At 32.1% G+C, this 23,820-nt stretch overlaps 1 protein-coding gene across 1 annotated transcript in view; it reads left to right on the forward strand.

Annotated features, from left to right (window-relative positions):
• The first annotated feature begins 8,028 nt into the window (after positions 1–8,028).
• Positions 8,029–23,820, forward strand: part of LOC132281315 (F-box/kelch-repeat protein At3g06240-like) — a 37,776-nt gene continuing 21,984 nt past the window's right edge. Inside the window, exon 1 of the mRNA XM_059783031.1 lies at positions 8,029–8,173. Coding sequence (XP_059639014.1) covers positions 8,029–8,173 — 145 coding nt within the window. The remainder of the gene's footprint in view (positions 8,174–23,820) is intronic.

Below are 23,820 nucleotides of genomic sequence, written 5' to 3' on the forward strand. Positions count from 1 at the left end.
GTGATTCTTGTTAACTTGTATTCAAATATGCTTTTGTCATGTTGTATGGATTACTCTAGACCTATTTCAATTGTATTGAAAATGCAATTCATGTTAATCTATGCTCAAGCATTCTTCTTGTCGTGTTCTTTGGATTATCCCAACCATGATTCGTTTCATACACGTATGTATATCATGATTCTTGTTGCTTAGACTCTAAGGTAGCTTAGGATGCTCCCCAAGTCTCACTTGGACATAGACGTTAGGTGGCATGAGCCCCTTTAACATGTTTCACCTTAAGGTGATAAATTTGTAAAATGCTAGGTCGATGCATGCTCATCTCCTACGAGTAGCTTTATATTACTCACCCCTACGATACTAGGGCATATTTCATGTACGAAGAGATGGTTCGTGACGCCTAGCATTCCTTGGATGTCGTGTAGCTTTCAAGTTTCCATTTCATGCAAATGTTAGCATGAAATGTCATTTTGTAGACTTATATGTCAAAATATGTATATTTGATTCCATGTACGTAATATGTATATAAGTGCACTCTTTTCAATGTATTTGACATGTATGAGATGAGGCCGGAAGCCAATGACATGTGTATTGTATTCTATATAACTTTTAACTTTATGAAATATTATGAAAACCTTGAAAAATCGCAAGTCATTGCTTCACCATGGTTGCATCGGGTGTGGGAATTCCATTTTCATTCTTTCATAGGGTCTTATTAATCTTGTATGAAGTGTGGCCAAGGGCCAAACGGTCATTTGATCCCGTTTTGTATTTTTGGATTCCGAGTTTTCATTCCAAGTTCCATTTTTGCCTTTTTGCCCGTTGGGGGGTCGAATTTTGTATCGGTGGTATATTTAAGTAGTGGACCATTGTAGCACGTCCAAATAGGTAAGTTACGTTTGCGTACATGGTCGTTTTCGGGCAAAACCTTATCGTTTGTGTTTTGAGCCTCTTGTGAATTCATTTCGCATTTTTTTTTTGTATATTCTGATCTAGGGGCATTATGGACCTTTCACGGTGGTTTTATTTTCTTCTTGCAACATGGTTGAATAGAAAACATGATTTTAGGGGGAGTTTCTTTTCCGTGTTTTTCCAGAAAATGTCGTATTGATATTGGAAATCGCTTACGAAGTTCAGCTCTCAGTTTTCCAACTTAGCAGCTTTTTGGACCTCCATGACCAGATTTCATGGAGGGGCATTTCGGGCATTCTACATTGTGGTTTTTTTGAATTCTCTCACGAGTCACATAGAAAATTCAATTTTGAGGGGGATTTTTTCTTTGTGTTTTTCCAGAAAAATTCATCTTCTAGCCCGTTTTTGCTCTCAGTTGCAGACAGTCACTGTAGCAACTTTTAGCCCTCTTGTTCAGTTCTGATTTAGGGGCATTTTGGGGATTTTATAGTGAGTTTTTTTTTATTCAGTTCACATATTTGGGTAGAAAACTCAATTTTAGGGGGGGTTTCTTCTTCGTGTTTTTCCAGAAAAACTCATTTTGACCTCCGTTTCAAGCCTCAGTTCTGGGCAGATAAAAAAAAAATGTAGCAGCAGCCAAGGGCTGCCACCAGCCATGTGTTTGGGTGCTGGCATGCACGCCGGTGGGCTCGCGCGTGGGCACTATGTTCGCCATGGCCTTCGTCGGGCCGCCGCGACGTCTCAACTTCAAACCCTCGTTTCTCCCTTGTCTGGACTCCAAATCGAGTGAACTTTTTTTTGAACTTAACTAATTTTTCGCGGTCTTTCCAACAGTGTTCTTGGTTGCACCCAGTTCTTCCTAGATAATTACCAGTTTACCCTTTTTGCTTTAAGTGCTCGTTTTTCTTCGTCATGCCGTTTTTCCTTCGTCCGAACTCCAAATCATGCAATTCTTGAGTCCATCTTGATTATTTTTTCATTGTCCTTCTAGCGGTGTGCTCGGTGGCACCCGAATCTACAATTTTCAAAAATAACTATTTTGCCCCTGGGGGCTTATTTGTCATATTTTTGATTTTTTGCTTCCGCATCAGTTCTTGTTGAGTTCCACGACCTCATGGAAGGTCACTTTAACTTCTTAGAGTCTTGTTTTCTGTTTTCACTTTCGCATTCAGATCCGTTATTGGATCATCCTTACGGTTCATCACAGAACACGCTGGCCTAAAAACCAAGGTCGTCACAAAATAAAATAAAGTAAAAAAATAAAATAAAATAAAATTTTATTTAGACAATGACGCAAGAAATAAAATAAAGAGAAATGAGGGAGAAATAAAGTTAGGAAACTCTACGAAAAAACTAGTGTTTAACGTCTCTAGCAAGACATTGTTGCGACTCATTAGTCGAAAGAATCAAAAACCGGATATGAGACATCCTCATTGATCCGTTTATCTATTTTTCCCAACGGATATTCTCTCACAACAATTAATACATCTCCCAAAAGAATGATTTGGAAAGAAATGATGGAAGATGCAATTTGTTCCCTTTCATCCACGGTCTTGAAAATAAAGTCCATCATGATCGGCCTTGCACATAGCAAGGTATTGTATTTCAAAGACTCGGTTGGATTATTAGGAAACTCAATCTCTTCATCCTTTTTGTCAAATTCCACATTGATCATTTTCTCCTCATTCACTAAGCTCGCCTCAATGACTTCATGCTCAATGTTACAAGGAATGTCCTCATAAATTGGATTGGCCATTGGCAAACTTGCCACTTCTTCCTCTTCTTGATAAGAAAGAGTACTTGCGACTGGAGGAAGAGGTTCTTTTTAGTTTTTCTATGGCGAGAAGTCTAAGATGGCTAATGAGTCCATTAGAGAATTCACTTCGTATATGGAGCTTTCAATGTCAAATGCATCCATATTGAAGTGAGAGAGGCATGCCTCAAGAGGATCTTCAGAAGGAATGGAAAGATTTAAAGGAATGGCTTCTTCAACAATTTCATCCAAGACATTCACCATGAAACACTCGCCTCCATCAATGGGATGTTGGCTCGTGTTGAACACATTAAGCTTAACCATCATATTGCCAAAAGAGATGTCCATAATGCTGGACCTACAATTAATTATTGCATTAGCGGTGGCAAGGAATGGTCTTCCTAAGATGATGGGAATGTAAGTGGTAGGATTAGGAACATGCTCAGTGTCAAGCACAACAAAATCAATCGGGAAATAGAATTTGTCAACTTTGATTAGGATGTCCTCAACAATTCCCCTTGGTTGTTTTGTAAACCTATCGGCGAGTTGAATAACTACCAAAGTTGGCTTAAGGTTTCCCAAACCTAATTGAAGATACACGGAGTAAGGAATAACATTAACACTAGCCCCTAAGTCAAGAAGAGCCCTTTTGACCTCATGGTTCCCTATGGTACAAGAGATGGTTGGTGCGCCGGGGGTTTTTGAACTTAGGTGGGGTGTTAAACTTAATGATAGAGCTCACTTGCTCTGTGAAAAGCACTTTCTTTGGGCTTGGTCCTTTGTTCTTCCTCTTTTGAGTACACAAGTCCTTCAAGAACTTGGCATATAGTGGAATTTGTTGAATAGCATCAAGAAGAGGAAGGTTGATTTTAACTTGTTTAAAAACTTCCATCATGTTATGGATTTTTCCTTCTTGCCTCGAAAATGGAGTGGAGTTTAAAGCTTGAGGAAATGGAGCTTTTGGTTCATAAGACTTCTCTACATGGGAGGAAGATGATGGTGATGGAATTTACTCATTAATGTAACCATTTGTCCCTAGTGAAGTTGGAATGGAATTGGGAATGGTAAATGGGCTAACACTTGGTTGCACTGGAACACTAACTTCACTAGGTCTCTCAACTTTATTATCAATTTTTCTCCCACTCCTCAAGGTGGAAATGGAGTATGCCTTTTGGTTAAGCTTGGATTGAATAAGTCCTTTCCCTTTCATTGATTGCGCCATTTGCCCTATTTGGGCTTCAAGTTTTGCAATTGATTGAGAATGCGAATGAAACACTTGATTTTCCTTTCGAAGATCACCCAAAGCTTCTAAAACCTTATCCTCAAAAGTGGGATTTCTAGGAGGCTCTTAAGGTGGATGAGAAAAATATTGATGATTTGAAGAATGAGAATTGGAGAATTGATTCACATTTGGAAGAGGTTAAGATGGAGAATGGTATGCTTGAGACTTTGCATTTCGGAGGTGGGGAGGCACATACTTTTCTTGGGAATTTTGAAGAAGAGAAGGAATGATACCTCGTCCTTGATTTCTCCAAGAAAAGTTAGGATCACTCCATCCAGAATTGTAAGAGTTAGAATTTGGATTATTTCCCGGATGAATGAAAACAGCATTGACTTGTTCTTGATACTTACTCAGAAAAACTTGTCCAAGAGGGCAATTGAAAGTATTGTAAGTATAACTAGAGCAAGTCATGCACATCACACTTTGAAAATGGAAAGAGTTGGATGATTGAATTACCGGGTTTTGGCTCGAAAGAAATTTATCAAACCTTTAAGTAAGATTTTTTACTTCGACGGCAATTTCCATGGAACTCTCCACTTGAGAAAGACTGGAGGTTTTCTTCCCTCCTTCATTCAAATTTTGGCCAAATCGGGACAATGAAGAACGATGCATTGAATTTTCGCTCATGCGATAAAAAAGATACCACACATCGTCTTCATTTTTGTCCAAATAGGCTCCTCCACATGAAGCATCAACCATACCTTTTTGGGTATCGGATAAGCTTTCATAGAAGTAGCGAACTAATTGTCATTTAGGAATGTCGTGATGTGGACACTTCTGTAACAAATTGTTCAAATGCTCCCACGCTTTATGCAAAGGTTCTCCCTTTCTTTGGGAGAATTCACAGATAGAAGCTCTCATAACGTCGGTTCTACTTGTAGGGTAAAATTTTTTTAGGAATTCATATTGTAGTTGAGCCCAAGATGTGATTGAATTTGCCCTCAAGTTGTTAAACCAATATTTAGCCTTTTCCCAAAGAGTGAAAGGGAAAAGTTTCATTTTTAAGACTTCTTCCGGAAGGTCCGTGATTTTCACGGTTGAACAAACTTCCAGAAACTCATCCACATGTTTATGTGGTTCTTCATTGCTCAACCCATAGAAAAGGGGGCACATTTGGATGGTTGCGGGCTTGATTTCATATTGTTGTGCCTGCAAGTTTGGTAACTGGATGCATGTTGATGCATTGTATTCATTTGGAGTGTAGTCATCCCGAAGAGATAATTGAGGATTTGGGGGATACACTACATGATCTTGAGGATGGATTTGTATTATTGGAGATTTTTGCATTTGATTGGGTTGTGGAAACACATTAGGATGGGGAATTCTCAAGGGTGGATGCACACCTTGAGGTGAATGTCCATTAAGAGGGTGATACTCACCTAGATTATCCATATGCCCTAGATCTTAGAATTGGTTTTCCAATAAGTGTGGGATAATCAAGAATGGGAAGAATTCTCCTAGAAATAACAAACCACAACAACAATAAACAATAATTCACCACCTCTACATACGATGTTCCCATACTTCCATGTTATATCAATACACAAAATTAAATTGCCTCCACATGGGCCGATGCTTTCTATCAAGAAAGTAATAGCCTCCTTTTGGGCTTATGCTTGGACAAGAATTTTAAAAAAAATGTGATAGCCTCTACAAGGGCTATCTCGCAAGTATGTAGAGAATTGAACAATTATAGTAAAAGACATTCAAGGAAGCTCACGAAAGTCCGTAACAACAACGTCACAATGGTGCCAAGATCCAATGCTTGCTCCTCTTCTTTTCAACTACCTAATTGAACAAGAAGGATTTATAAGAAAATAGTAATTTAAAGAAAACAATCAAATTAGCCCTAATGCCAAATTCAATTCCAACTAAACCGTCAGTCCCCGGCAACGACGCCAAAATTATGATGCGACCCGAGTGTATGCACAAAATAATGCACAACACTTTAGGTTTAGAATTAATGTCAAGTGGGTATCATATTTTATAATTTATAAACCGCTAGACACTTATACTATGTAGTATGAAGCGAGAAGGGATCGAACCCAAGAGATTGAACACGTGTTGGGATTAAACTTGATTTTAGTGCTAATGAGATTGCACAAGAGAGAGAGAGAGAGAGATTTTTGGTGAAATGATTAAACTAGAGTTAAATTAAAAGCATGGAAATAGAAATGACAATGCAAGTAAATTAAATTAAATTAAATTAAGAATTAAAGAGATATGAAGAGAGTCTTAGGGTTAGGATTCACCACTAAGCCCATGCAATTAACCATATACTTTCAATTAATGGGGAATTCATTAGTGTAATTATAGATGTGGTCACATTATCATCACAAATCACAATTGTAAACATAGATTATCAACATCAAGACTGAATTGTCTACCTAATGACAATTAAACTAAAGTGTAGAACCCATTCAAGACTACATCATAACCTACCATACACAGTCACAAATGTATCCGATAAGAGCACACATCAATCAAGAGGATAATACTAATTGTAATTAGAAGTATGGATTAACATAATCAAGCACAAATTGCCTACTTTACTACAATTACCTAATGACAATAAGCTAATTTGTAGAACAACCCATCAAGATTAAGCCTTTCTCCATCAAATTAATTGACAATTGTATCAACTAAGTCTCATGCTATGGCCATCACTAAACACAACTAAAAGAAGTATCTAGTGTAGAGTATAATTCTAAATCAATCACACATAGACATGCAATTTTCATATAGAATCAATGGAAGAATTAATTTTCAATCATCTAATGAAGAATAAAATCCCTAATTAATCATATATAGACAAACAATCAACTTGGAGATTTCAATGGAAGAATTAATCAATACAAGCCCTAATTTGTCAAATCAAGCATGTATATATAAATAAATCACAAGGCCAAATATTTAATTACAAGTTAATAATTCCCCAAGAAAAGAAAAACAAAGGTTTAGGTTACATGAACTTAGGGCTCATCCAAGCCCTAAGTGAAGAACTAGCTCATGGAGAAGATGATTATGGTGTCAACAAGCTCCATCTCCATCTTTTGGCTCCTTCTTCTTCTTCCTTCAATTGTAGACAAAGCCTCTGTAAAAAGTTCTTCAAATCCTAGCTTTTCCTTTTTCCCCAGAGAGAACGTAATATCACCGTCAGAAAATAATAAAACTTAATAATTATAATAGTATTCACCTAAATAAAATAAATACCAACCCTAATCTAATGGCTCACTGGGCCTTAAGTAACAACTCTATTAAAGCCCAATAGTTCACAAAATAAGCCCAAAAAAAAAAAAAAAAAAATCTGTAATGTTGCCAAGTCCTGGGGGATTGATCCCCTAGAGTTGGAAATTTCCTTTAAGCCCTATTTAGCTCCATTTTGGCCCCGAGCTCATTGGTTTGCTTCTTCATCTTTGGGAACATCATCAAAGGCCTGAATTGACCGCTTTTGAAGAATAAACACACTATACGAGCAATGGGCTGCAACCTCCTTTTTGCCATTTTCTGAGCTTTTTCTGAATATCTTTGCTTGACTCCAAAAAGGCTTTAGTGAACCAAAATTAGCTCATTTTAACTTTATTACCCTGAAATACATATAAACATAAATTAGGACTAAAACATGAAATTAAGATAGATGCAAAGACTGAAATACCCTAGCTTAGGTGCTAAAATGTGCAACATTTAAGCACTTATCAAAAATCATCATGACTTCATACCTCAAAGCATGTGATTTGTGGGATGTTGTTGGAGAAGAGCCAAAGAAGGCATGTCCAACAAGCTTCATGAAAAGAAAGAAAAGAAGGCATTTGTAGTGTTGCAAAAGGCAATACATCAAGAAATTTGGGAGTATTTTGGAGAGTCCAAAATTCCAAATTGTATTTAGATGATGCTCGAGACCATCATTTTCAATTATAGAGGTGAATCACTACCCATGGAATATTGGTTACAATGTTTTGAAGATGATGAGTTTACAAATGATGATTATGAAAGTTTAGAGGACACATTTGTGGAGAATGAAGTGGCGTACAACATAAATGAAGTTGAAGAAATTGAAGATTCAAAAGTTGAAAGCTAAAGTGAAATGGTGAATAAGGAAGAGATAAAGAAAGGTATTGAAGAAAAGATTGAAAAAGTGGAGGAGATTGAAGTGAAAAGAAAAGTTAAAGAAGAAAAAAGTGCTAAAGAAGAGGCAAAAGTTGATAAAATTGGTGAGTTAACAATTTCAGGTATGGTTACAAATTTCACCTTGAAAGAAGTTATATTTGACTTATTTGATGAAATTATTATTTCTTTATATTCATCAAATAATGTTTATTTTGTGGAGAATGATGAATTTCTTTGAAGAAAATTGTTCCAATTAATTATGACATTGAAGCTAAAGGCGAGAAGAATTTTTCGAATTATTTTTTACAAAATGGTTTGGAGAATTTTGTAATTGACATAGGCTGGGTGAATATGGAGTTATTTTTGGATTCCAAAGAAGAAGCACATAAGAAGTTCAAGAAGTTTCAAGAATTCAAGAAGAGTGAAAACGGATGGTGCACCCATGTGAAAAAAGATAAAGGTTGATCATAAGAGGACATTATTCAAACACTTGAAGAAGTTTGACAAGCCCTACACATCAATGGAAATGGTCAAGAAGATTGAAGCTATTGAAGGATGTGGAAATGAAGATCAGCCATTAAACTTTTGATCAAGCCCTCAAGATTAATAAGAAGTTTATTTTCAAGTTACAAAATCAAGTTTAAAGGGGGGTGTTGAAAAATAAACTTGATTTTAGTATTTAATTAGTCATTTCAAGTATTTGTGTACATAATGTAAGTGAGCATTTAGCATATTAATGGATAGTAAATTATCTTAATGAGAATTAGTATATGAAAGTTAGTGTGATGGTGAAGGTTATGTAAAATCAAGAGTCATGAAAGTTAAGACTAAATGGTTATGTTAGTAAGAGTTATACCTACTAAATATCATGTTAGTGGGAATAATGAGTGTAATTGGGCATTTAAATGTAATGGTTACACATACATATGTGAGGCCTATATAATCATGTACTTTAGTCATTTTAGAATAAGAAAAAGTTGGGAATAAGTGAAATAATATATTTCTTCCTCCATTTCTCTTTCAAATTATATAGAGTTGTATTTGTTTGTATAGCCCACTATTTCCAACAAAGTGGTTTTAGAACAAAATTAGAAAGTGGTATCAGAGCAAAAACCAACAAAGTCAGTTACCAGATTTTAATAATAGATCAAGAAAGAGGCTAGCCCATGCCAAACCAGGGAAGAGAATACAAATCATGACTACTCACTCATGCGAAGAAGAAGCCATCATGCCTTGGTTTTACCTTGATCTCCGACCCCCCTTTCATCAAAACTCACCTCAATCAAACAACTGATACTCATAGCAACTCCCGGCAGGAACGGAGCTAGTATAGGACCAGGGCACGTGTCCCTTGAATTTTCTCCTTCCCTTACTTTATATATATATATATATATATATATATATATATATATATATGTAAGATGTATATATTTTTTAAAAATGTGTAAAAATACCCTTTGAAATTTTCTCCTTCCCTTATAAACTATTTATGTTTTTCTAAATGTAATTTATTAATTTACCTCATTCCGAAAACATTAATCTCTATATATATCTACCTATACTGATTTATATGTACTAGGAAATCGCACGTTATTGTTTGGTAAATTATTTTATTAAATAATGACCTATTTTTTTAGTTGTTTTTAATAATGATTTGAAACTCTTTTATTTTACTTCATTTTATTTATAAAAACTCTTTTATTTTAATTCATTTTATTTCAATTAATAAACATTATTATATTAAATAAATAATGAGATACTAAAAGAAAAAAAATTGCTAATTTGTGGTAGAGTTTTATTGAGTATTTTTTTATATTAATAATTCTTGTCTAATTATATTTCAATTTATTAAAAACTCATAATAAATAGATACATAGATAATTTGTGTTAGAGTTTTATAGAAACTCTTTTAACAACTATATTTATATCAATTAATAAATATATTTTTTATATTAATAATTCTTTTCCAAATTAGATTTTTTTCCCTTAAAAAACTCATAATAAATAGATAAATAGGTAATTTGTGTTAGAGTTTTAAAGAAACTCTGATAGAGTTTTATGGAAAATAAAATAGGTAATTTGTGTTAGAATTTTATAGAAATTATTTTACTTTCTTTAAATATATCCTTGTCTAATTAGATTTTTTTATTATTAAAAAAATCATAATAAAAGTTAATTTGTGTTAGAGTTTTAGAGAAATTATTTTATTTTTTATATCAATAAATAAATAATTTTTATATAAATAATTATTGTCTAATTAGATTTTTTTTATTAAAAAGATCATAATAAATAGATAAATAGGTAATTTGTGTTACAGTTTTATAGAATTTTTTTAAAAAAATTATTTTATTTTCTTTAAATATATCCTTCTCCAATTAGATTTTTTTTTATTAAAAAACTCATAATAAATAGATAAATATAGATTATATGTGATAAAGTTTTTAAAGAAAATAAAATAGATAATTTGTGGTAGAATTTTATAGAAATTATTTTATTTTTATTTAAATATATTCATAATAAATAAGTTATATGTGATAAAGTTTTAGAAAAATTCTTTTATTTTTTATATCAATTAATAAATATTTTTTATATTAATAATTCTACTCTAATTAGATTTTCTATTATTAAAAAACTCATCATAAATTGATAAATAGATAATTTGTGCTAGAGTTTTATAGAAACTTTTTAAAAATCTCTTTTTATATCAATTAATAAATATTTTTTAAAATTAATAATTCTCGTGTAATTAAATTTCCTTTCATTAAAAAACTCATAATAAATAGATAAATAGGTAATTTATGTTAGAGTTTTATTGAAACTCTTTAAATATATCATTGTCTAATGTGATAGAGTTTTATTGAAAATAAAATAAGTAATTTGTGGTAGAGTTTTATAGAAATTATTTTTTTTTTATTTTAAATATATCCTTTTCTAATTAGATTTTCTTCTAATAAAAAACTCTAAGTAAAAGTTAAATTGTGATATAGTTTTAGAGAAATTATTTTATTTTTATATCAATAAATGAATATTTTTTATATAAATTACTATTGTCTAATTATATTTTCTTTTTTAAAAAACCTTATAATAAATAGATAATTTGTGTTAGAGTTTTATAGAAATTCTTTTAAAAAGTTATTTTATTTTCCTTAAATATATATTTCTCTAATTAGATTTTCTCTTATTAAAAAACTCATAATAAATAGATAAATACATATTATACGTCATAAAGTTTTTTTTTTTTAAAAATAGATAATTTGTGGTAGAGTTTTATAAAATTATTTAATTTTCTTTAAACATATTCATAATAAATAAGTTATATGTGATAAAGTTCAAGAAAAAATATTTTATTTTTTATCAATTAATAAATATTTTTTGTATTAATAATTCTCGTCTTATTAAATTTTGTTTCATTAAAAAACTCAAAATAAATAGGTAATTTATGTTAGAGTTTTATTGAAACTCTTTTAATATCATTATCTAATGTGATAGAGTTTTATTGAAATTAAAATAGGTAATTTGTGGTTGAGTTTTTTATAGAAATTATTCTATTTTCTTTAAATATATCCTTGTCTAATTATGTTTTCTTTTATTAAAAAAAACATAATAAAAGGTAATTTGTATCAATTGATGAATATTTGTTATATTAATTATTCTTGTCTAATTAGATTTTCTTTTATTAAAAAATTCATAATAAATGGATAAATAGGTAATTTGTGTTATAGTTTTATAGAAACTCTTTTAAAAAACTCATGATAAATAAATAATGTCGGAGAGTTTTATAGAAATTATTTTATTTTCTTTAAATATATTCTTGTCTAATTGAATTTCCTTTTATTAAAAAAAAAATTATAATAAATAGATAAATAGGTAAAATGTTGTAGAGTTTTATGGAAACTCTTTTAAAAACTCTTTTTATAACAATTAATGTATATTTTTTTATATTAATAATTCTACTTTAATTAGATTTCCTTTTACTAAAAAACTCATAATAAAATATAATTTTTGTTAGAGTTTTAGAAAAATTATTTTACTTTTTATATCAATTAATAAATATTTTTTATATTAATAATTCTTGTCTACTTAGTCTTTCTTTTATTAAAAAAATCATAAGAAATTCATAAATAGGTAAATTGTGTTAAAGTTTTATAGGAACTCTTTTAAAATCTCTTTTTATATAAATTAATAAATATTTTTTTATTTTAATAATTTTTGTCTAATTAGATTTTCTTGCATTAAAAAACTCATAATAAAAAGATAATTTGTGTCAGAGTTTTATAGAAACTCTTTAAATATATTACTGTATAATGTGATAGATTTTTATTGAAAATAAAATAGGTAATTTGTGGTAGAGTTTTATACAAATTATTTTATTTCTTTAAATATATCCTAGTCTAATTAGATTTCCTTTTACTAAAAAACTCATAATAAAAGGTAATTTGTGGTAGAGTATTAGAGAAATTATATTATTTTTTATATCAATTAATAAATATTTTTATATTTAGTAATTCTTGTATAATTATATTTCTTTTATTAAAAAACTCATAATAAATAGATAAATAGGTAATTTGTGTTAGAGTTTTATTGAAACTCTTTTAAAAACTCTTTTTATATCCATTAATTAATATATTTTTAACATGACCTTGACCTTTGGAAATATGAAAATAGATATTCAAAAAAGGGAAAGAATCTACCAATTTATTTGATTTGAAAATTTGATATCTCATATTTAGTTTTTGTAAGGAAATGCTTAAAAAAATAAATAAAAAAAATTAGTTATCATTATGTAAAATTTTAAATTCCTATTGAAACCCGACTCAAAATAATATATTAAGAATGAATCAAAAATAAAAACATATAAAAAAAATTTCAACAACAAATTCAATTCAAAATCAAGTCTAACCGAAAACCAAAAAACATTGAAACCTATATTAAGAATGAACGAAAAATAAAAAATAAAAACTGAGAGAAAAAATCAAATCAAAAGTAAACTTATAAAAAGTAAAATAAAAATAAAAACTAAAGAAAAAACAACAATGATACTTCTAAAAAATAAAAAGTAAAGAAAATAAAAAAAACAATAATGACTCAAAATAATAATAAATTATGAATGAACCAAAAATAAAAAAATATAAAATATAAAAAAAAAATCACAATCCAAAGTAAACTTACCAAATCAACCACTTCTAAACATCAATTAGAAAGAAAAAAAATAAAATAAAACAAATCAACCACTTTTAAACATCAATTAGAAAGAGAAAAATAAAAAAGAAAAGAAAAATATAATAATAATGCTTCTAAAAAGAAAAAGTAAAGAAAAAAAATTAACAATCCAACATTCTCAATATAACAAATTAAGAATAACAAAATTTGAACCATCCAAAGTATACTTACAAAGAGTAAACTAAAAATAAAAATTAAAGAAAAAAGAAGAATGATACTTCTAAAAAAGAAAAAAAAAATAATAATAACAATAATGACTCAAAATAATAATAAATTAAGAATGAACCAAAATTAATAAAATAAAAAAATGAAGAAAAAAATCAACCACTTCTAAACATCAATTAGAAACATCAATTAAAAAGAGAAAATAAAAATAAAACAAATCAACTACTTCTAAACTTAAACATCAATTGGAAAGAGAAAAATAAAATTAAAACAAAAATAAATAAATAAACCCGTAGGTCCGAAGGGTCCTTACCCGAACTCGAGGTCAAGTACGTCAATCCCCATCATAACTAATGTTCATGCATCATCCTTGTATCCTAATTAAACTTCAAGAAGGTTCGTAACAACATTTTAAGACTCAGAGTTTAAATGAATCGATGAAGGGAGAAAGGTACACAAAACAGTGCCACTTCAGTCTGCCGAATTGGGACTTCAGCTGGCCGAAATGGCCTATGAGGCTACCCTGAACCGGTCGACCGAAATGAAAAGTCCTAAGGCTAACAAAAGAATCGGTTGATCGAAATAACCATTTCGTTCAACCGAAATGACCCTGCTGTTGGGAAACGTGCAAGTTTTAAAAACTTTCTGAGGAATTTTCATACATATATCTTGATTCATCACATAAAAATAAGTTTTATGCAAAAAAAAAATATGATGTATCATTCAATTAATAGATTGAATACTTATATCAAGGTTTGAGAAAACCTTAGATCTCTCTTTCTAAATGAATGTTCTAACTTATTGTAGATCCCTTTGCTAGATGCCATCTCCTTGGATCTCCATCATTTTGGTAATAGTTTTGCCTTTAGGAATCACCCATAAGCCTCTATGAATGACCTTGAAAAATTAGGCTTGTGGGAGCCTCTATTAGATGAGAATGCAAACTCTAAAATTTTAGAGAGAGAAAATATATTCTTTCTTTTCTTATCAAAAGTCTCCCCTAAAATATACATGAACCTATGTATATATAGGCAACATAAAAATAAGAAAAGGAAACAATAAATCCTTTTCCATCTCTAATTCACATATCTCAAATCTAATACAATTTCAATATCAAGTTGGGCTATGAGTGAGAATCCTATTGGACTTATTATTTTCTTGGCTACAATGAATTAATAATCGGTACAGTCCATGGACCCAATTAAATTAATTCATTAATTAATTTCTACTCCACTAAAAGAAATTAATTAAACTCCAATTCAATAATAAATAACCTCTAAGTCAATGTTGCATTTTGACCTCTCTATGCATAATTAGTTATCAGATAAATAAAGCCATCAATCCAACTACTTAATTAATATATTTATTTTGGTACCTTTGATTATTTTTGGCTCGATCACAATAAAATATATGTTTGACAAAAATAATAATTTAAATAAATATATATATAATAAATCATTTTATCTAAAAACACATGAAGGCCTTCAAATTTAATTTGTGATCTACTATAATCAATACAAAATAAATACAAGTAGCATTGATGCAAATATTGATAATATAACTCTCTAACTATTAATTACATAACTACTCAAAGTGTCGGTCTAAGGATCCCTGATAAGCGCCGAATACTGTATATTCAAGCGTCCTAAATTGCATTAGTTAAGTCCGTTGTTTGTTTAATTAAGTAGATTATCTTCATTTGTGTGTATGTATATATTTTCAGGTCCATTTGCCAAAAAAGGAGCAAAATCAAGGCTTTGTGGAGTTTTGGCCATCAAAAGGCACAATTCTGAATTTCTGGCAGCAGTGGAGTCAGGACTTTGCTCGCCATTTTGACCTTGTAAACTCAAGAATTGGACTTCCATTATAAAATGGAATATTTAGAGCTCTGAATCAGCTTTCCAAATCTTCAAGCAGTTCATCATTCAGAGCTCGGACCAGAGAGTTATGGCCTTGTTACCAGAGGTGTGCAGAACTGCCTGGCAGCAATGAAATTCTGCCTTGATCTTCATTTTCGACCAACCATCCTTGAGAATTGGATCTTCACCAAAACATGAAGTTTTTAGAGCTTTGAATTAGCTTTCCAAATCTTCAAACGGTTCATCATTTGGAGTTCAGAACACAAAGTTATGGCCATTTTACCAAAGTAGGTCCGGGCGGAGCAAACCAAGCATAGGGCATTCTGGCTAATTTTCGAGTGCTAGAAGCCTTATTTCGAGTGCTCGAAATTAGGGCAGATTGCTTCACGAGATCAACAGTGGAGTTAGGACTTTGCTCGCCATTTTAACTTAGAAAGCTCGAGAACTAGACTTCCATCATAACATGAAAGATTTAGAGCTCTGAATTAGCTTTCTAAATCTTCAAACGGTTCATCATTCGGAGCTCGGAGTAGAGAGTTATGGCCTTGTTACCAGAGGTGCGCAGAACTGCCTGGCAGCACTGAAGTACTGCCTTTCTCTCCATTTTCGACCAAAAAGACTTGAGATTTGGGTCTTCATCAAAACATGAAGTTTTTAAAGCTCTGAATCAGCTCTCCAAATATTTAAACGGTTCATCATTCGGAGTTTGGAGCGCAAAGTTATGGCCATTTCATCAAAGTAGGTCTGGGCAGAGCAAGTGAAGCATGGAGCTTTTTACACTAAATTCGAGTGCTCGAGGCCCTATTTCGAGCACTCGAAATTTGGGCAGTTTGCTCCATGAGACAGCCCACTTGTGCTCTAAAATTTCCAATTTTGGATGGCCCTCTTTTATGAGGTGGTTGGGGATGTTTTTGGAGGAGAGAGAGAGCCTAGTTTGGTGGTAGATAAGAGGGATAAGAGCCACACATTTCATTTAAGCTTCATTCTACAAGATTAGAGGAGGGAGAAGAGAGCAAAGAGGAGCAGTTCTTAAAGCTTCAAGGAGGAAGCTCAAAAATGGAGGGGAAAGCCTTGCTTCTTCCTTCATCTAGGGCCACCATGGGTAACTAAACCTCCTCTAGGGAGGCGATGAAGCTCCATTTTGTAAGCTTTGCTTTGTTTTGATTTATATTTTGGGGTTAATATATGTATGTAATCCTTCCATGAACTAGAGCTCTTCATTTGATGTAATAAATTTCAATACCTATACATAATCATCTTGAGTTAAATATCTTGTCTTAGATGGTTTTTCTCCTATGATTATATTGCTACATTTTCATAGTGACAATGGAATGGAGTTTATGGAAGTGTTGTTAATGGCATGATATTTAGGAGATTTGATAATCTATTGCTTATGATCTTCCTTTGATAGATTATTCTTGGATTCTATGTCATGTGCTTCTACTATGTGATTAAGGGCTTGATAACTCTATGCTTAGTGAGTATGTCTAAGGTTACAACCTAGTTTAGGTAACCAAAACATGCAATGCTTTGATAGGTTATTCTTACCTATTGATTTCATAAATTTCTTGAAGGGAATGTAATAATTTGTGTTGTTGCATCCCATAGTTATATATATATGTTATTCCCCTAAGTAAATCATATCCTAGCATGCTTATTGATAGTTGTGGAGTCTCTTCCCTAGTCTCTTCTCTATTGTTCTATTTCATCCTAAATTCCTTGCAAATTAGTGTTTTGTGCACTTTGAATTCCTAATTTAAGTGACAACAAACAAAACCTTTATGAACACCCCCTCATCATTCTAGAAAGATTCTAGACACTGAGGTTGCCATAAGACTAGCGCAGTCCCAGTGATTCGACTTACCCGACCAATAGCCCTATTTTACAATGATTCGTGCTATTGCGAAGGTTGATGTATGATTGACCAACCGATCAATCCCGAAGTATCCGCCGAACAAATTAAAGTAATTATTAATTAATAAAAGAGTCTATACTTCTCTCATGCTTAAGAGTCAAATGACATGACAGTGATAGGAAGCAATTGCATACGACAGCTCTCCTAATATATCTTAACCTAACGCAGATCCAGTTCAAGTCTTAATTAATTATGAGTCCATCCATAATCACTGACTATGAACCATTTATGATTACTATTTATATATTCATGTATTGATCGCCATCACATACATATATAAATATCTCTTGTAATCAAGTGGATACAATCAATTCCATAATGAATTGAAACATAATACATTAAATTCACCAATTGTATAAAGTATAAATATTTCATATACATCATAAACGAATGTCACTTTAATCCAAATAGGAATTCGCTATGCCAGGGCATATAAATCCCAACAGCTTCCATTTGCCCTCATAACCAATTCTAACTGCATCTAACTCCAATGTTATCTAGGTGATGATCAAAACTATTGATCGATGATACCTTTGTTAATGAATTAACAAAGTTGTGTTCCAATGCAATATTTTAGTTATGAGTATATTTTCTTGCCGAACAATATCATGTAGGACATGATACTTCCTTTCAATGTACCTCGTTCCTCTATGGAGCCTTGGGTCATAGGTTTGGACTACTTCTGCACTATTATTGCAATATAGCTCGATAGGTAGGCTAGTATGCTTCACAATCTCTAAATCAGTGAGATCAAACCAAAAGTTTCATTTACTGCCTTTCAGGATGCAATGTACTCCACCTTTAGGTTTGAGTCAGCAGTTGAAATCTACTTGACAATCTGCCAACTGATTTCCCTTCCATTGAGTGAATATACATTAAGTCATGGACTTTATAATATCTATATCTGATTTAAAATCAGAACTAGCATAACCGACTAGAACCACATCATCACATCCATAAATGAGTATGAGATTATTGGTTTTCTTAAGGTACTTAATGATATTTTTCACAACAGACCAGTTATCTAGTCTAGGATTGGACTTATATCTACTGACTATCCCTAGTATATAGCGGATGTCCTGTTTGGTATAAACCATGGCATATATAAGACTCCCATATGCCGAAGCATATAGTTCCAGTCTCATTTACTCAATTTCCTCTGCTAGTCTTGGAAAAATACTTACTAGAGAGAGCAATCTATATCAATAAAGTAAGTCATTCTTTAAGTTTTGCATACCAAACTTGGTCAAAACTTTATCAATGTAGGATTATTAAGATAAGCCTATTTTCTTTTAACCTGATCTTGCAAAAGCTTGATCCTAGGAATATAGCTTACATCTTGAAGATCCTTTATTTCAAAATAATTGACCAGCTACCTCTTTAATGATGACAAAGCTTCCACATCATTATAAATGAGTAGGATGTCATCAATATATAGAATTAGAAAAATAATGACATTACCCTGTACACACATGGTTCATTCACTAAGAAATGTGTTGGTATCCTTTTGTAGATTAATTTGCCTTCCATAGCTATCACCCTACTAGAAAGTTCTACAAGATCCCAGATTTTATTAGAATACATAGATTCCAACTCTGATTTCATAGCAACTTACCAAAACAATCTGTATTCATATTGGTTCATGCTTCCGTGTAGCTCACTGGGTCCAACTCATGTTTAACAGGAATGTCCATAAAGGTCTCACCTAAAAACATGATTCTGTCAGATTGGATGATAATCCTCTCACTACAACAATGTACCGATGCATGAATCTTTGTACTCGATGATGCTGACATATCAATAGGGAATTCATATATAATTCTTAATCTCTATAATAAGTGCGTTCATTTGTGGTACATTTGGTACTCATAACATATTCTCTAACATTATGCTATTAGGTATGTGATTCATAATATGATCCTCCTATAGATAAACAGTGAGTGTAAATAATCAATTTTTATCATTGATATCATAAAATAATCCATCCTAGTGTCTTTAGAGTAGCTATCAAATCTATCATGCGTATGATCTGCTTCTAACTTACTTATCCATATCAAGCACACAAGTGCAAGACTACCCCATATGTGCATGTGATTCAAACTAAGATCTAGTAAAAAACACAGCTCTAAAGGTATCCTTAAGATAGACTAAGATGAAATGAAGTTCATAATGTGCATCAATATCAATAAGGCTAAATTCTAAAATCAAAGAGATAATGTAGAATAACTGATCATAGATCTAACCATGTTTAAGCAGAATTCTGTTATTCTTATTTAACACCTCAATTCATTGAGCGTCAATTGTGGAAAATTGGTACACAATACCCTCACTGACCATATAGTCTTTGCATTATCCTAAAAAATACTCATATCCACGATCGGACCGAAGTGTTTTGATAAGTTTACCTAATCTGTGCTTCACATCAGTTTTGACACTTTCAGAATATACCAAAAGTTTATGACTTGTGTCGCATCAGGTAAATTTATCCAAAATGTAAGTAATCTTACTCGGATGTTCATAAGATCACACGTGTTTATGTGTACCGACTCTAATTATTCTTTATATCTATTTCATTTGGCTGATTAAGCCTTTAGAATTATCTATCATTCAAAATAGGATTCACAAGTTTGGTTTAGGCTCCCTTACCTCACTAGGTAATAAACCTTCTTTGATCAATCTTTGAATCTCATTTTAACTGATTACAACCCAAAAATAGACACTAAAAATACAATAAGTCAGGAATAACAAATTTTCTCTTAGCATTCAATCTAGAAGATGCAATATTAGTTTCTACATCCTGCAAATATTAAGAGCTTGTGGTTATAGTATATTGATCATCTTTTAATGCACCAAAAGCAATCGCACATCTAATCAATTTTATAAAACCAGTTTTACAAAATAACAATACAGTTTTTATAAACCAAAAGTGAAATAAGAATGAGATTGCGTCTAACATCTGTGCATAAAGATAGTTCTCTGATACTAATATCCTTATCCTCTCAAATTTCAGATGTAATACTCCCACTGACTTAGCTACAACCTTGACATCAGATCAAAAGACAAATATATATCCATATCATCAAGACTTCTGGATTCCTGAAATCCTTGCAACGAATTGAAAATATGTTTAGTGGCTCCAGAATCTATCTATCAGGAATTAATAGATACAACTATATAACAATGCTCAATGATTAAATATACATTTTCCTATGCCACGTCATTGCTTAGACAGTACGTCCTTTAGTGTCTTAGTTAGCGGCAAAAGAAACAGTTTTCTTCGTCATCAACATACATTGCCTTATTCCCTTTAACCTTTTGGATACCCATATTTTATACTAGCCTAATCCTATTATCATCATTCTTCTTTACTTTGCCCTTCCACTTGGACCTAAAAGAAGATGGTATAGACTAGGTTAGATTGATAGGAATGCCTATACTTTTGATTATCCCTTCATATGTTACCAACTCTATAAGAATATTAGCGAGTGTGAACTCAAATTGGTTCCTTATTTAGTTCACTCTAAAAGAGTCAAACGAGTTTGGTAACAATGCAATAATCATGTCAACTTAAAACTTACCACCTAAGTCAGCCCTATTGACCTCTAGTTAAATTTTTAAATAATAAACAATCAATTTCCAAAATTCAATCTTTTACTAGAGATCCTTAGGCTATCTTGATGGTATTTAAATCTGACATTGTATTTAGGCATATGTTCTATCTAATCTCACTAAAACAACTCATTGATTTTTAACATGATGCTTGAAGAAAATAAAATAATGCAAATTTTAGCTTTGGAGCGTATTCAAGATAAACTCTAGAATATTGCACCAAGTCATATCATTTACCTTATTTCACTTATTAAAAGCATTAATGTCAAATAGGGTATCTTAATGTTAAAGGATTAGGTATAGGAATAGTAAATACATTTTGTACCCTTACGTTATGAGTAAAATATCTAAGTTCATTTTCCTGTCTGTATAAATGAGGTCCAATTACATTGAATATGTTAGCAAATAGATAAATGAATTAGACATAAATAATCTGAATATAAATGCATTCATACAAGATACAAGGTGAATTATTAATCCTATCATGCATGTTTAAAATTAAAATGAGTTTGTGATCGGTTGATCAACTATACATCAACCTTCGCAATAGCACGAATCATTGTAAAATAGGGCTATTGGTCGGGTAAGTCGAACCACTGGGACTACGCTAGTTTATGGCAACCTAAGTGTCTAGAGTCGTTTTAGAGTGATAAGGGGTGTTCATAGAGGGTTTGTTTTGTTTGTCACTAAACTAGGAATTCAAATATGCATAAAACAATAGTGCTAGTAAATGAGAGTTAGAGATAATAAAAGGGGAAACTAGAGAAGTGAATCCACCTACGCCCTAAATACATGCTAAATCAAGACTAAATTGGGGATAAACACTATATAAGCAATGATCAAGAATTATGTAGCAACACATAGTTGCTTCATAACCAATAAAAAGTTCATGAGATTAAAACAAGAATGGTCTATCAAAAGACAACACATTTAGACTACCTAGACTAGGGTGTAGTATCAAATACATTAACTTAAGCAAAAGACCATCAAGCATTCAATCAAATGATGAAGCACGTGAAGGTAAGAATCAAGCATAATCCATCAAAGGAGGTACCTAAGCAATGGAATATCAAGTTTCAAAATCAACATGCCTTGAAAACCATTCATAGTTAATATCTTCATTGTCACTATGAAAATAAAAACAATAAGACTAATGTAAGAATCATCAAGATAAGCTAAATAACTCACATCAATCATTTAAACATGAATATTCATTACAAGAAGTAATAAGCTCTTAAACTATGAAAGGACGAAAGTTTATACATTATAATCCCCAAAATAGAACCTAATCTAGAACATGAACAAAAGGGGAGGCTTCATCACCTCCCTAGATGAGGTTTAGTTACCCATGAGTGAGCTAGGAGAAGGAAGAAGCTTGCCCTTTTCCTCCATTTTCGAGCTCCCTTCCTTTTGCTCCAAGAACCCTCTTCTTCTTGCTCTCTTCTCTCTCCTCTAATCTTGTAGAAATGAAGCTTCTTCTATTGTGTGGCTCATATCCCTCTTATCTCCCACCAAAAGGCCACCAACCAACATCTCCAACCACTTCATTAAAGAGGAAAGCAAAATGAAGAAACCAAGGTGCAAGTGGGCTGAAATGAGCCATTTCCGAAGGGCATTCTGCCCAAAATTCGAGCACTCTAAGCAAGGCCTCGAGCACTCGAATTTAGTGTAAAAATGCCCATGCTTCACTTGCTCCGCCCAGACCTACTTTGGTTAAACAGCCATAACTTTGCGCTCCTAACTCCGAATGATGAACCGTTTGAAGATTTAGAAATTTAATTCAGAGCTCTAAATATTTCATGTTTTAGTAGAGATCCAATTCTCAAGGATGGTTGGTCGAAAATGAATATCAAGGCAGAATTTCATTGCTGCCAGGCAGTTCTGCGCACCTCTGGTAACAAGGCCATAACTCTCTGCTCCAAGCTCCGAATGACAAACTGTTTGAAGATTTGGAAAGCTGATTCAGAGCTCTAAATCTTTCATGTTATGAGGGAAGTCCAGTTCTCGAGTTTGGAAGGTCAAAATGGCGAGCAAAATCCAGGTTCTACTGCTGCCAGAATTCAGCATTGGCACCTTTTGTTGCTCAAGATTCCACAAGGCCTTATTCTTGTTCCATTTTGGCCAATGAACCTGAAAATGCATAAAAACATAGAAATGAAGATAATCTACATAAATTAACATACAACGGACTTTACTAATGCAATTTAGGGCGCTTGAATATACAATATTTGGCGCTTATCACACCCCCAAACTTACATTTTGCTAGTCCCTTAGCAAAACTACAATGAAAAACTTAATGAAAAGACAACCATGGGCTTGCTACTACAAAAATATCATCCATGGTAAAATAAGATATATACATTGCTCAAAAATAACTTGAAATAGAAAAAGAGCTGGAGATGGGGTCATTGGGAAGACTACCTTGCATATATGAAGCATTGATACAAAAATTAGCTAAATACATTTCCACATATATGCATCAACATCAAAGTCTATATAAATAACTCAATTATCATCTCTTGAATGGAAATCAACTCTAGCTTCAGTGAAAGTGAATTGGATTCTCAACATGCGGCTTTTACTTTCTTTTCCAATTCCAAAGCACAAGTTTTCAAATCATTAAATTCCCCTTTAAATGAGGTCCCTAAGGCATGATTTTATTTACAAGACAACTTTTGTTGCTTGTTGACAATTTATTGTAACTCATAAGCGAAACATAGAATGGTTGTGCAATGCTGAAGTCCCTTAAGCTTTCTAACCAACCCCTGTAGCAAGCGTTAGGCCAACAACTCCCAAACCAGACGGTTTTAGGGTGCCAAGTGTAGAGACACTCCTAGGGCTTAATAACTCAAGTTAGAAAGGCTACGAACTCCAACGAACCATGTTTATTACCAGTTTATTTTTTGAATGACCGTGCAATGTTTAAGTCCCTTAAGCTTTCTAACCAACCCCTGTAGCAAGCGTTAGGCCAACAACTCCCAAACCAGACGGTTTTAGGGTG

The sequence above is a fragment of the Cornus florida genome, unplaced genomic scaffold, assembly GCF_030987335.1.
Source record: "Cornus florida cultivar Cherokee Brave unplaced genomic scaffold, ASM3098733v1 CherokeeBrave_3.0.0_Hap2_Chr11, whole genome shotgun sequence".
Taxonomy (NCBI): domain Eukaryota; kingdom Viridiplantae; phylum Streptophyta; class Magnoliopsida; order Cornales; family Cornaceae; genus Cornus; species Cornus florida.